At 46.4% G+C, this 13,722-nt stretch overlaps 1 protein-coding gene and 1 long non-coding RNA gene across 3 annotated transcripts; one reads left to right on the top strand and one right to left on the bottom strand.

Annotated features, from left to right (window-relative positions):
• Nucleotides 1-309: 309 nt before the first annotated feature.
• On the bottom strand, nt 310-11,607 carry LOC138615113 (zinc finger protein AEBP2-like). Of its 2 annotated transcripts, XM_069688735.1 has the most exons (8): nt 10,963-11,607; nt 5,848-6,079; nt 4,359-4,466; nt 4,091-4,277; nt 3,125-3,249; nt 2,824-2,891; nt 848-961; nt 310-741 (listed from the first exon to the last, which is right to left on the bottom strand). In XM_069688735.1, the coding sequence occupies exons 1-8, from the start codon at nt 11,478-11,480 to the stop codon at nt 729-731; spliced, it is 1,365 nt and encodes a 454-aa protein (XP_069544836.1). In that variant the 5' UTR covers nt 11,481-11,607; the 3' UTR covers nt 310-728. The 2 variants fall into 2 exon arrangements, with proteins under 2 accessions (XP_069544836.1, XP_069544837.1); XM_069688736.1 differs by lacking the exon at nt 310-741 and having other exon boundaries at nt 844-961.
• Nucleotides 1,616-2,137, top strand: LOC138615114 (uncharacterized). The gene is made up of 3 exons (XR_011310424.1): nt 1,616-1,775; nt 1,847-1,994; nt 2,066-2,137. It is a non-coding gene; the product is annotated as an uncharacterized lncRNA (long non-coding RNA).
• Nucleotides 11,608-13,722: the final 2,115 nt, after the last annotated feature.

Raw genomic sequence — 13,722 nt, 5'->3', positions numbered from 1 at the left:
TCTAATGACGTGTCTACTGTCGTCTCTAATGACGTGTCTACTGTCGTCTCTAATGATGTGTCTACTGGACGTGTCTACTGTCATCTCTAATGACGCGTCTACTGTCGTCTCTAATGACGCGTCTACTGTCGTCTCTAATGATGTGTCTACTGGACGTGTCTACTGTCGTCTCTAATGACGCGTCTACTGTCGTCTCTAATGATGCGTCTACTGTCGTCTCTCATGATGCGTCTACTGTCGTCTCTAATGACGTGTCTACTGGATGTGTCCGTGTGTCGCTGCAGGTGGAGACGTCAGAGCAGGTGGATGTTGAAAAAGTTTAATGACATCAAACCAGAGCAATGCCAGCTATCTGCATCAATATTATCTGTTTTAAAACATCTATTTAAAAAATGTTTGGCAGAAAAAAGACACCTATCTACAGTACAGTAAAAAATTCAAAGTATAAAAATATATTACAAATCTCCAGTATTTACAAAGACTGCTTCTCTCTACTGTTACAGCTGTCAGTTAGTTTTCAGTCTAGTTGTGTCACTAAAACGAGCAACATGTCCTCTAAACATCCTCAGAAAACTCAGCACCAAATGAAGAGAAGACAAACAAGTCACTAAACTCCCAGCATCCTTTGAGAGGAGGGAGGAAGAGGAATGCAGAGAGGGACAGGAAGTGAGGAGGAGGTGGTCTCCTCCACGCCGTTTAACAGGAAGACAGCGGAGATCTCCAGGAGGTCAGAAGAACATCCTGCAGGCCAGAAAACAACCACATTTGATTTTATTTTTTGAGGACATCCAAAAACTTTTCATGAACTCTCTCTCTCTCTCTCTCTCTCTCTCTCCCTCTCTCTCACCTGTAGATGTTGGGGTCCAGCAGGACGGCTGTGTCTGTGGGCAGCTTGGACAGATGAACCACTTTGGTTTTCTGCTGCGGTCGGTCGCTCTCGTTCACCCAAACATCTGGAAGTCTGAAACATGAAACACAGAACAAGTTTACAGATCGCATCTTCACAGTAGAACAGTCCCCTGCTGACTTCCAGGTGTCGTTCCAGTTTTCGTTCCAGATGTCGTTCCCATGTTCCTGGTGTTGTTCCAGGTGTTGTTCCCGTGTTCCAGGTGTTGATCCCGTGTTTCTGGTGTTGTTCCTGGTGTTGTTCCAGGTGTTGTTCCTGTGTTCCAGGTGTTGTTCCCGTGTTCCAGGTGTTGTTCCTGGTGTTGTTCCAGGTGTTGTTCCCGTGTTCTTGGTGTTGTTCCTGGTGTTTTTCCAGTTGTCGTTCCCGTGTTCCAGGTGTTCCCGTGTTCCAGGTGTTGTTCCTGTGTCGTTCCTGTGTTCCAGGTGTTGTTCCAGGTGTCGTTCCCGTGTTCCAGGTGTCGTTCCCGTGTTCCTGGTGTTTTTCCAGTTGTCGTTCCCGTGTTCCAGGTGTTGTTCCTGTGTCGTTCCCGTGTTCCAGGTGTTGTTCCTGGTGTTTTTCCAGTTGTCGTTCCCGTGTTCCAGGTGTTGTTCCTGGTGTTCCAGGTGTCGTTCCCGTGTTCCAGGTGTTGTTCCTGTGTCGTTCCCGTGTTCCAGGTGTTGTTCCTGTGTCGTTCCCGTGTTCCAGGTGTTGTTCCTGGTGTTTTTCCAGTTGTCGTTCCCGTGTTCCAGGTGTTGTTCCTGGTGTTGTTCCAGGTGTCGTTCCCGTGTTCCAGGTGTTGTTCCTGGTGTTTTTCCAGTTGTCGTTCCCGTGTTCCAGGTGTTGTTCCCGTGTTCCAGGTGTTGTTCCAGGTGTCGTTCCCGTGTTCCAGGTGTTGTTCCCGTGTTGTTCCAGTGTTCCAGGTGTTGTTACTGTGTTCCAGATGTCGTTCCCGTGTTCCAGATGTTTTTCCAGTTGTCGTTCCCGTGTTCCAGGTGTTTTTCCAGATATCGTTCCCGTGTTCCAGGTGTTTTTCCAGTTGTCGTTCCCGTGTTCCAGGTGTTGTTCCCGTGTTCCAGGTGTTGTTCCAGGTGTCGTTCCCGTGTTCCAGGTGTTGTTCCCATGTTGTTCCAGTGTTCCAGGTGTTGTTACTGTGTTCCAGATGTCGTTCCCGTGTTCCAGATGTTTTTCCAGTTGTCGTTCCCGTGTTCCAGGTGTTTTTCCAGGTGTCGTTCCCGTGTTCCAGATGTTGTACTTGTGTACTAACACTAACATCAGAACACTACCAGTTCCAGGATGAAGTACTCAGAAAGCTCCAAAAAAGAAGAAGTGTGGAACTCTGGACACTTTCCACCCTAAAGGGTCGCCATCTTGGCTACATAGAGGAAGGGGGCGGGGCTACCGGCGTAAAGGATTTTCACAATAAAGTGTTCCTGAACACAAAGTGTTTGTTCTCCACTGCTGCTGCTGGACAGAAGAATCAGTGTGTTTATTGAGTGTTAAACAGAGGACACAAAAACACACTGAATTCTGGGTAAAATAATTAAAGCTGCAGATATTTTGGAGGGTGATGTGGTCACATGATGAGGTCACTTCCTGTCAGTCCAGAACAGCAGTGATCTGAAACAACACGGCTGTCATGGAAGAGATCTTTTAGTGAGTGTACTGAGGGAAGGATGTCTTCTGGAACACAACATCTGTGTTGTCTCAGATCGAACTGGAAGTGACGACTAACATTTGAACTCATCACCTGTTTCCAGACTCGTCAGTGTGAACGTACTCATGCACTCAAAATAACACGTGGGAGCACACAAGTGCACACTGAGGCAGTGGTGAGTCCACACAGGGAGCCAATCACAGCAGCCTCTTTACCAACTTGTTTTCATTTTGTGACGATGAGGAAGAGGATGAGTCATGATGAAGAGGAGAACAGGACTTACATGTCTTCGGGTGTCCAGTGCAACAAGACCTTCACCTTCCCAGAGTCCTCTTTCCTCCTGGCTATTACCTGAACACACACACACGGGAATGAACATGAGATCACAGGGGGAGAGAGTGTGTGTGTGTGTGTGTGTGTGTGTGTGTGTGTGTGTGTGTGTGTGTGTGTGAGTGAGTGAGTGAGTGTGTGTGTGTGTGTGTGTGTGTGTGTGTGTGTGTGTGTGTGTGTGTGTGTGTGTGAGTGAGTGAGTGAGTGTGAGTGTGTGTGTGTGTGTGTGTGTGTGTGTGTGTGTGTGTGCCCACCGTGCTGTGGAACACCACACTGTGTCCGTTGCCCAGGCTCTCGATGTGTGTTGCCAGGTTGAGGCAGATGGCTCGGTGGCGGATGGCGTCCATCGTCTGGGCGTCGAAGAAGTCATGAGGTCGTGCTGGAAACAGAAAACTCATTTTATTAATATTTTTCAGGATTTCACAAAGCTTGGTGATTGTTGTGATCAAAAATTTCAAATTTTGCGGTGGATTTTTCTCAAAAATGTCGATGTAATTTTTGGAGTTTTAAGTGAATTTTTTTGGTGTAAAATTGCAGGAAGTAGAAAGAAAACATTTTTTTAAGCACTACCTGATAGAATAATAAATGTGTAATCACTTCCTGTGATAATAATCCTGCTGCACATCACAGAAATATTTTAGTTTTAATGTTTTCAATGTATTTATTGAACTTGGAGAACCGTGGAGATAAAAGCTCCTAAAAGCTCCTAAAATCTCCTAAAAAGCTGCGTATGTTTCCAGAACAGAGCGTCTGTGACTGGAATATAGAAACAAGGACGACATCAGCCTTTCAAAATAAGAGCTTTAGATGCTGTTTAATTCATGTTCATTCAACACATAGACCTGCTGGATGAAACCAACAAAGAGACGTCTCTGACAACTGGACGTGTGGAGAAAACTCATTTAACATCCAGTAATATGGAATCACTTCCTTTGATCACAAACATTTAATCACATCATTTTAATGTGAAGAACACATTTCACTTCCTGTTTCTCTTATTCTGGTTTCATTTGGAGATGAGAAAACAGGAGCAGAGATATTTTTGGAGTTATTTTTGTTAATAAAGTCAGTTTTATTAATATTAAATTTTATGTAGTTAATACTTTCAGTACAGATTCTGCTGACATTTTTTGCAGAAAAATAATGGGAACTTTTAAAAATTTGTGTTGATTATCAGTGTGTGTGGAGCAGTGACACAACCATGTGTGTGTGTTACATACGCAGTGATCGCCGGTGTTTGTTCTTGAGTTTCCTCCTCTTGTTGAGGCCGGCCTTGGACGGAGACTCCTCCTTCAGTTTGCCCTGACTGGACAGTTTGGATGAACTCTGGGAGCTGAAGTGAGTCGGGACATGGCGTGCCAGCCCCCCCTGTGAGGCGAACGTGGCGTTGCAGCCCCCCACCACACACTGCAGGAGCACAGAGGAGAGAGTGTGTGAGGCGAGCTGATTGACAGGAGTGAGTGTGTGATGTGAGATGTGAGCTCTCACCTTGAAGGGTTTGTCCCCGCTGTGGGTCAACATGTGTCTCTGCAGCCAGCTCTGACTGGTGGACGGAGTGTTGTACACCTTGCAGCCCTTCCACAGACACACAAACACCTGGGGGCGCACACACAGACACACACAGACTGTGGTGGTTAACAGTGAAGCAGATGCTGACAGCAGGAACTTAACAACAGCTAACATTACGTTTCATTTAGCTGACGCTTTTATCCAAAGCGACTCACAACACACTGATGGTTCACCATCGGGAGCAACTTAGGGTTCAGTGTCTTGCTCAAGGACACTGAGGCATGTGGACAGGAGGAGCTGGAGATTGAACCACCAACCTTCTGATTAATGTGCAACCCACTCTACCATCTGAGCCACAGCCTCCCATTAAACGGTTTGTTCTGTTTCTGCTGCTCTGAACTCACTTCAGGGATAAAACAGTAACATGTGTGTGGAACATTATTTTACATCAGTGGGACTCGATCTGAACCCATATTCACTAAAACTTCTTCCTACTGGCAAAATTCTAAGAAAATAGAGTCGTGATGTTTTCTAAGAATTTCTCCAGAAAGTTGAGAATAGACTGTGATAAAGTGGGAGGACCAGGGAGGAGGATCAGGGAGGACCAGGGAGGATCAGGGAGGACCAGGGAGGACCAGGGAGGATCAGGGAGGAGGATCAGGGAGGACCGGGGAGGACCACGGAGGACCAAGGAGAATCAGGGAGGACCAGAGAGGACCAGAGAGGACCAGGGAGGATCAGGGAGGACCAAGGAGGATCAGGGAGGATCAGGGAGGACCAGGGAGGAGGATCAGGGAGGACCAGGGAGGATCAGGGAGGACCAGGGAGGAGGATCAGGGAGGACCAGGGAGAACGATCAGGGAGGACCAGGGAGAACGATCAGGGAGGACCAGGGAGGACGATCAGGGAGGACCAGGGAGGAGGACCAGGGAGGATCAGGGAGGACCAAGGAGGACCAGGGAGGACCAGGGAGGATCAGGGAGGACCAGGGAGGATCAGGGAGGATCAAGGAGGACCAAGGAGGACCAGGGAGGATCAAGGAGAATCAGGGAGGACCAAGGAGGATCAGGGAGGAGGACTTTAGAAGGAAGAGTTCCTTCATCAGAGGAGAAAAGTGCTGAAGTCCAGCGAGCTCAGAGAAATATAGTTCAGACTGAATGAGGTTGATGAAAGTCTCCAGATTCTCTGCAGGAGGATGTTTGCTTTCACACGCACTTCATTTAACTTCCACTGGAGGTCACTGTTCATTCTGTGCATTTATTTTGGATCAACCAACCACATCTTTTAAAAGGATGTGTTACCTAGCAACGGGCTGGACCACAGCTCCTCTCTAAGATCAGGGTTTCTGTTCTTTCCTTGATCAGAGTCTCTGAGAAGTTTCTCAAAGTCTACCTGCGTTTCCCTGTTGTAGTTGGAGCTGCTCATCACATGCTGTGTTTATTTACCCCCCCACCCCCCTGACACTGACCCCTCCTCTCTGCCCGTCCACGTGTGTGGCTCGGATGTGCTCGGCCAGGTCGGGGCTGCTGGGGAACAGCAGCTGGCAGTGATCCCAGCAGCAGGTGTAGCTCAGAGACTTCCCCCCCGCCGGGGCGGCACCGCCCACCGCCACCGCCCCCCCACCGTGACCGTTGAGCATCGCCGGGGTGGAGCGGCCGCTGGACGCCGTGCTCTCCATGTCCATCAGGGTGGAGCTGATGCTGCAACACACACACACACACACACACACACACACACACACACACACACACACACACACACACACACACACACACACACACACACACACACACACACACGAAAAAGATAAACATCCAGGAAGGGCTTAACATACAAACATACAGTACAAGAAAAAGGAAATCAGGTGAGTTGAAATTGTGCAGGTGAAGCTGGCAGGTGGTCAGTCGACACAGCTGATCAGTCTTCAGTCATCAATCCACCGATCAATAATCAAAGAGGATCTCAGTCTGAACTCAGTTTTCTATCAAGTCTTTAAAGTTCCCACGTTTTAAGATCTAAATGTGATGTGGGCAGATTTCTCATCAAGCTGCTGCCTGTGTGTGTGTGTGTGTGTATGAGTGAGTCTGTGTGTGTGTCTATGTGTGTGCGTGTGTCTGTGTGTGTGTGTGTGTGTCTGTGTGTGTGTCTGTGTGTCTATGTGTGTGTGTGCGTGTGTGTGTCTATGTGTGTGCGTGTGTCTGTGTGTGTCTATGTGTGTGTGTGTGTCTGTGTGTGTGTGTGTGTCTGTGTGTGTGTGTGTCTATGTGTGTGTGTGTGTGTGTGTCTATGTGTCTCTGTGTGTGTGTGTGTCTATGTGTCTCTGTGTGTGTGTGTGTGTGTCTATGTGTCTCTGTGTGTGTGTGTCTATGTGTGTGCGTGTGTCTGTGTGTGTCTATGTGTGTGTGTGTGTCTGTGTGCGTGTGTGTCTGTGTGTCTCTGTGTGTCTGTCTATGTGTGTGTGTGTGTGTGTGTGTCTATGTGTGTGTGTGTGTGTGTCTATGTGTCTCTGTGTGTGTCTATGTGTGTGTGTGTGTGTGTGTGTGTGTGTCTATGTGTGTGTGTGTGTGTGTCTGTGTGTCTATGTGTGTGTGTGTGTGTGTCTATGTGTGTGTGTGTGTGCCTCCACATGATCTTCTTTCATTCAATCAGTCTTTACAGGAAAATGTTCCAGCTGTAAAAACTTCCATCTTGTATCATAAAAACCACAAAATTACAATTTAGTTTGGACTTATTTCATGTATTTATGTCTTTTGTTTTGTTTTTCCGTATTTCCCTCTTTTGTTTTATTATTCCTGCTTGGTCTTGTTTGTCTGTTACTTGTTGTCATGTCAGGTCTAATTTACACTCTCACATGTCATGTCTTGCTTCACTAAATTAAAACAACAACCACATGAAGTCATTAAAAGTCCGTTTTGAGGCCGTGCGGTCACCAGCTGGTTCTTCACACAACTGTACCGTCCACAGTGATGATTCCTAGCGTTCATTTTGTCAATAAAAACAACAAACTATTGAAGCTCTCCGTTTTAAAGTCCTGTTCAGTGAGCTGCAGCTTTCAACCACCTCTCACTGTCTTCATCAGAGCGGTTGCTCAGCAAACATTCAAATAGCTTCATTCTGTTTACATCAAGTTTCTGAATCCAACTGCAGCTGCTGATGAAGACGAGGAGACGAGGCTGGACGCTGTGGGAGAAGCTGCGGCAGTAAGACGACCTTCAGTCCAGGGTTTTGATGGGATTACAGGTGAAGCTGCAACTATAAACTTCTCTGGCAGCTCACTTCAACATTCAACTGCTCCTGAACGCACCGCAGGCGAGCAGAGAAATCACACGCGTGTCCTCTGTAACATGTAACGTGTGCTGAGGCATGTAAACAGGAGGGTTGGTGTGGATCCTCCTTCAGACCACACGGAGAAAACTAACTCAATCAGACGGATGCTGGCAGGTGAACAGAGCCTCTGGTGGCCGACATGAACATGTCATCACTCATCTGCTCTTCAAAGCCTTTAAACACTTGTCTAACAGCATTTTCTCCCAACAGCTGTGTTCGTACTTTCACAGCTGACATATGTCAGAAACTATTCATGTGTCAATGAATCACTGGAGCCACAAATATTTGCTGCTTCCAGCTTCTCTATGTGGAGAAAATCTTTGAATGATTTGGACTGGAAGGAAGATAAAAGTCACATCTGTTTTTATAATTAGGACATAATCAGATTAAAATCGTTATGCCCTCAAAAACAGGCTGGGAGGATATTTACAGCAGCAGTCAAATGTTTGGACCAATCAACAGCCAGCAGGGAGCTCACCCGTTGGTTTGTGAACATTAGCTGTAACCTGACTGCACCACAGGCCTGTCAATCAAACAGACACGCCCCCAAAAACAGGTCTTCTTGAATCTTCTTTTCTAATGAATGAGGGATTATTTTCAGATGGACCTCCAGAAAACTAAGAAGAAGGAGTGACTTTAGCTAACAACACCGAGAGAACTGATGGACACATTTTATTCACTTTGGATTTGATGAGAGAAGTTGAATGGGAGTCTATGGAGCCGGAGGCTTTTTGGAGCCGACCTCTAGTGGCACTCGCTGGTATTGCAGCTGAAGACACTTCTGGATCGGAACCATTTTACAGACCTGAAGCTACGAACTCTTTTATAAACAGTCTGTAGTTGTATATCCAGTCTGTAGTTGTATATCCAGTCTGTTTGGACACACTCCCTCTCTCAAGAGTTTTTCTGTATTTCATAGACTTTAAAACTAAACTATGAAATAACACTGTTAAAATAAAGTTGTATATTCCTCAAAGTCTCCTGTTAGTCTTGATGACAGCTTTAACTGGCGTCGGTGTGTTCAGCAGCTTCATGATGTCGTCACCTGGTGTGATTTTAGTAAACAGGTGAAACCGGTCAGAAGTTACCTGCTGGAATTTCTTCCTTTTTAATGAGACCATCAGTTGTGTTGGTTAAACGGCTCCATTTAACTTTGTTCTCCACCTAATTCCACGTTATTTCATAATGTATGAAACGACACGATATATTTATACGTGTAGTAATTTGCCAACATGAGAAGGTGTGTCCAGCCTGTAGACTGGTCCTTTACTTACTGCCACACTATATATGAAAGGAAGTGATTCATCTCAACCTAAACTTCTCCTGATCAAAGTATTCTTGTATCTGCATGACTCAGGAAGCCGTCGAGGAGCAGAGGCAGCCGTCGGCCTCCTCGTTTCCGATCTGACTGATTCCAGCTTCACGTCACTCCGAGTTCAAACGCCTCCAAACACGGGAGGAAGCAGAGAGGAGGTGGGAGGAGGACCAGCACCGCTCACAGCAGCGACGGAGGTGTGCACAGGTTTCACATCACACTGCAGGACTGGCAGTGAGCGGGCGAGATGAGCTCTGTGATGGTTCAGGACTTCACTGAATCACAACTCTACTGACTCATTCAGTTTCAGTCTGTTCCAGCCGTCTGCAGGAAAATTCACTTTCTGATGAATCCAGAGGCGTTCGGAGGTCAGAGTGACGGGTGGAAACAGAGGAGACGCAGGGGAACCTCACTCAGTACCCACAAACCCTTTCACCCGCAAAATCTTCTAAAAAGACCACATCACTGCGATGCCTTGATCAATAATTCAATCAAATCTAGTTTAATGTTGATTTGCTCAGCTCATCATCCATCTTTCTACCAAACTGGAGGAACTTTATGAGGCGGATCAACCAGCCGTCCTGACTGATGACATCACAAACCGGACTGAGAAACCTTCTGAACCGCGTCCATATGTGGTTTCCCTGCTCTCTTGCTACTTTGGTCCGGTTATAAAGATCAACCAGCTGCAATGGAAACGACCGGCTTAATGAACGGCACTTTTTGTGTTCATCAATTTACAATCTGACTTTACAATGATCGGCTTCATTTCCAACCACCGACTAACACTTGATTTTAACATCTTGCTCCTTTCAGTGATCTGAAACGCTGCACGGACGAGGACTCTCGGTTCAACGATAACTTCCTCAACAGATGAAGCTTCGGTTTCCTGCGTATTTCTCACAAACACTCATTTGACTGATGACATCAGAGGCAGATCAGAGGATGTGTCTGAGTAGGGATAAAGGAGGCGTGTTGTTTGTGGTGTTTCCATCACCTGTTCTTTGACATGAAGCGTCTCCCAGAGTTACCATGGCGACAGACACCGACCTGCCCTCATAGCGACCTCAGAGAAGGATAATCTGAGGTGACACCCCGACACTTCCTGCAGCTGCTTCCTGGTCAAAGTTCAAACTACTGGAAGGCTTTTACTAGGGAACAGCTGCAGGAAGTTGTTTGTTTGCATTAAAAGCATCTCCACATGGAAAACATCTCTCTAACAACTACTGCCTGAAACAAATCCTCCAAAACACGTCTTCCTCAGATGTGGTTTTAGGTTCTTCTGTATTGCACTTATTTTCAATATCTCTTTAATAAAGTTAACATTAACAGTTCTTATAGGGTGATGTGAGCCTCCCTTTAATATTTGTTTTATATAATTTATCATCTCTATCTCTATCCAATATCATTTTAAAGTTCGTGCAGGTAATCGTTCCCTCATTTCCCTGGAAACAAACTGCTCTCCAGTCTTTACAGGAAGTGAACTACAAACTGTGTAGTTCTGGTTTACTGTGCATCAGGAAAGATGGACTCCATGACGACCTGTCTGATGTGCCCTTGAGCAAGGCAGTCAATCCCCGCCATCCTATTTCTGCCGCACGTGCCTTCGTCTGACGACCTGTGTGTGTGAATCGGTGTCAGACAGAAGTAACGTGAGGACCGTTCCGGTTGCACGTGCGAGGTACTGGTTCCCGGTCGGAGCTTCAGTCTGTCCGGTTTCACGGTTCAGATACCCGGTGTGATCACGAGCATCACTTCCTACACAGATGTGCACGTCACCGAGCATCGTTAAAGGACTATATCTCCTGGCGGAAGCGACCGTTTTACACCTGTAAACAAACTACCACTTCCAGCGTGCGAGCCCGGCATCGTGCTGTGACCCAACACCACCTCTAATCAGCTAGGCCTCCAGCACCACCTCCTAACACCACCTCCACAGACCTGTCCTCGGAGTCCATCCGGCTGAGCGGCTCCCCGTCCGACGAGGTCAGCTCCACGCTGGCCCGTCTCTTGGTGCCGTGCTCGGCTTTCTCCGCGGTCTTTGTGCGGTCGTCCGGCGGGGAGGAGGACCCGCTCTCCCCCTCTCTTTGTTCTTCTTTCAGCACCCGGGAGCCCTCTTGTGCGGAATCGGTGCTACTTGCCAAACTCCCCTGCACGGGACTTTTCCCCGGTTCAGAGAGTTCACCGCCGGGTCCCCCTTCGTCGCTGCCTCCCTTTTCGCCCGGTGAAGCGGTTTGTTTGCCGGGGCCGGGTGTCGGGTCGTCCCCGGGCTCCTCCGCCGCACCGCGTCCACTGCTCACGTCCATTCCTGCTCTGCTCTCGTTGTTGTCGCCCGGTTCCTGTTCGGGGTCCGGCACGGCCTGTCCCTCCACGCCGGTTTCTGCTGTTTCACCGGTACCGTTTTGTTTCGACGTCGGCGGAGAGTCTTGTTCGGCTCCTTCGGTCGTTATCGGAGCCATTTCCGCACAGCACGAGCCGCTATGTCGGTGGTGTTGTCGTGGAAAGTCGCCCTCCGGCTGCTCTTCTTCTTCTTCTTCTTCTTCTTCTTCTTCACTCGGCTTCAAGCGTAAAGCACAGCGGGGGGTTCGGATGACGTCGGGGCTTCGCAGGGCCAAAGCTGGTCTATTAGGACGATGTATCACTCGGGGAACCAAAATATACCAAACACACACCAGGAAATTTGATATCCGCGTTGAGCGCGGTACCTATTGTACCGAGATCTTTTATATGGTTTATGGCCTTTAATTATGATTTGAATTATGACTTTGACAATGACTAACTTATTTTAAAAGTGGTTGACTCCTTTTCCGTTGAGCACTCTTCGCGCGTATGCTACTAGGAGTACAGTATACTGAACTTCTTTACGAAAGGAGTAAGTCATCGTCGTATGAATAGACGATCTTTGGCATTGTGGCCTCTCAGCTCCACGTGTTCCGACAAACAGAAAAATGATCCAACTCTAAAAGTGCTGAAAAAGCACGTTCTTCTCTCAGCCAGGTGCGTGCTCCTGAAGGCACCACGGACCCGTTTTTTGTTTTAGCCCGTTTTAGCCTTCACGGCTGTACCGAGCCTTTCTGAAGGGTTTTGAACTGCAGCTTTCTTCAGCCAGTGTGGATACTGGGAGCCGTGCTGGTCCAGTTGGTTGACCTGTTGCGTTGCTGTGGAGGCCTACTACATCAGCACTCTGCTCAGATGGAGACAAAGTGCCCTCTGAAAAGATCCGTTTTCACCTGTATCAGGCTACAAATGAGCCCACATTTTATAGCCTACTGAGATGGACTCTTTTAGTCAGCAGCCTAAAATTAAACATCTTTTAATAATCGGTTCTGCATTTTTTTTTTTTTTTTTTTAAGCAGAAGTAACAAACATGATGGTTGGGGTTGATTGTGGGGCAAAACAAGACATTTATGGTATCCCCTTTGGCTCATGATAGATTAAATGAGAAAAATAATTGGAAATTAAATCATAATGAAAGTAATTGCAGCACTAGAATTAATAATAGTGAAATATGCACATTTCTTTGCATGCACATGCATACACCAGTTCAGAATAAGTATATCAAGATCCACAAATTCTCAGATCTTTCAAACTTACTGTCTTAATGTTGGATTACGCTTGATTTGCTTTTAAGGAGTCACAAGCTAGAAGGCTGAGAAACACAGGTTTACCAAGCCATGTCAGAAAAATGGAAAATAAGAACTAGACGTGGATAGTAGAGGGTCCAAAAGAAAATACAACCAACAAGCATGTTTTAAGAACATCAACATTTATTTCACATGATATAAAACAGATGGGGTATGAACTTTTTGCATATTGACTCTAATAATATTAATAATAACCTCTTATAATATTCACTCTTCTTTTCAGTGTGTACATAAATTATGCTATCTTGTTTTATTTTTGTATTTTTTTTTTTTTTACAGTTTATACATCTCTTTTAATTTGCTTTTACGTCCTGGAGTTCCAAAGTCCGACTTATTGCTTCGTACATGTGCTATTCTCCAACTCTTCGCCACCTACAGGGCAGATTCAAACTCAGGATCCGCGTCACGTCTCCTCAGCCTCTACACGGTGGAGCTTCTACATAATGTAAACTAAAGAGAGAGAGAAACAAAAGAAGACACACAACCTGGAAAAAGCAGACAGCAAATCCAAAACATTCACATACTCGTACTGTGTGTGGCGTCTGACCGGCTTCAGGAGATTCAAACCTCGGCTCCACAGAAAGAAATGCAGCTTCAGTAAAATACTTGACTCGTCCAAATAAAAGAGAAAAAACAGCAGCATGAAGTGGCACCTTGTTGAAGTAAAAATCTGCTTTATGTTCATATATATATATATATATATATATATATATATACTTTTTATATATTTATATATGTATATCCAATGAAGGACAATCTGTTATGTTGCAGGTGCAAAAACGTGTGAAAATAGAGGAACTTTCGGTCCCAAACCAACACAGAGAATCAGGTCGAAATGAAAGAGCATCGGTCACTTTGGGGTGAAAGTAAAGCACTGCATGTGTGTTGAGTTTTGGTGCTCGGCCCATCGGCGGTGACACTTCTCAAGTGCTCCTATATACAGCTGTACACTCGCTCCGGCAGCTCAGGAACAGCCAACATCCCCCCCTCCAGATCTGCACATTCAGTCTTAATTTAATGATTAACATGTTAAGATTTTAATACTTAGTAAGGTATC

Source organism: Brachyistius frenatus, unplaced genomic scaffold (assembly GCF_029030835.1).
Source record: "Brachyistius frenatus isolate BFR_SWC_R1_liver_20210118 unplaced genomic scaffold, ASM2903083v1 Contig_697, whole genome shotgun sequence".
In the NCBI taxonomy this organism is placed as follows: Eukaryota; Metazoa; Chordata; class Actinopteri; family Embiotocidae; genus Brachyistius; species Brachyistius frenatus.
The sequence above is the reverse complement of the archived record's forward strand: the minus strand, read 5'-3'. Positions and strand labels throughout refer to the sequence as shown.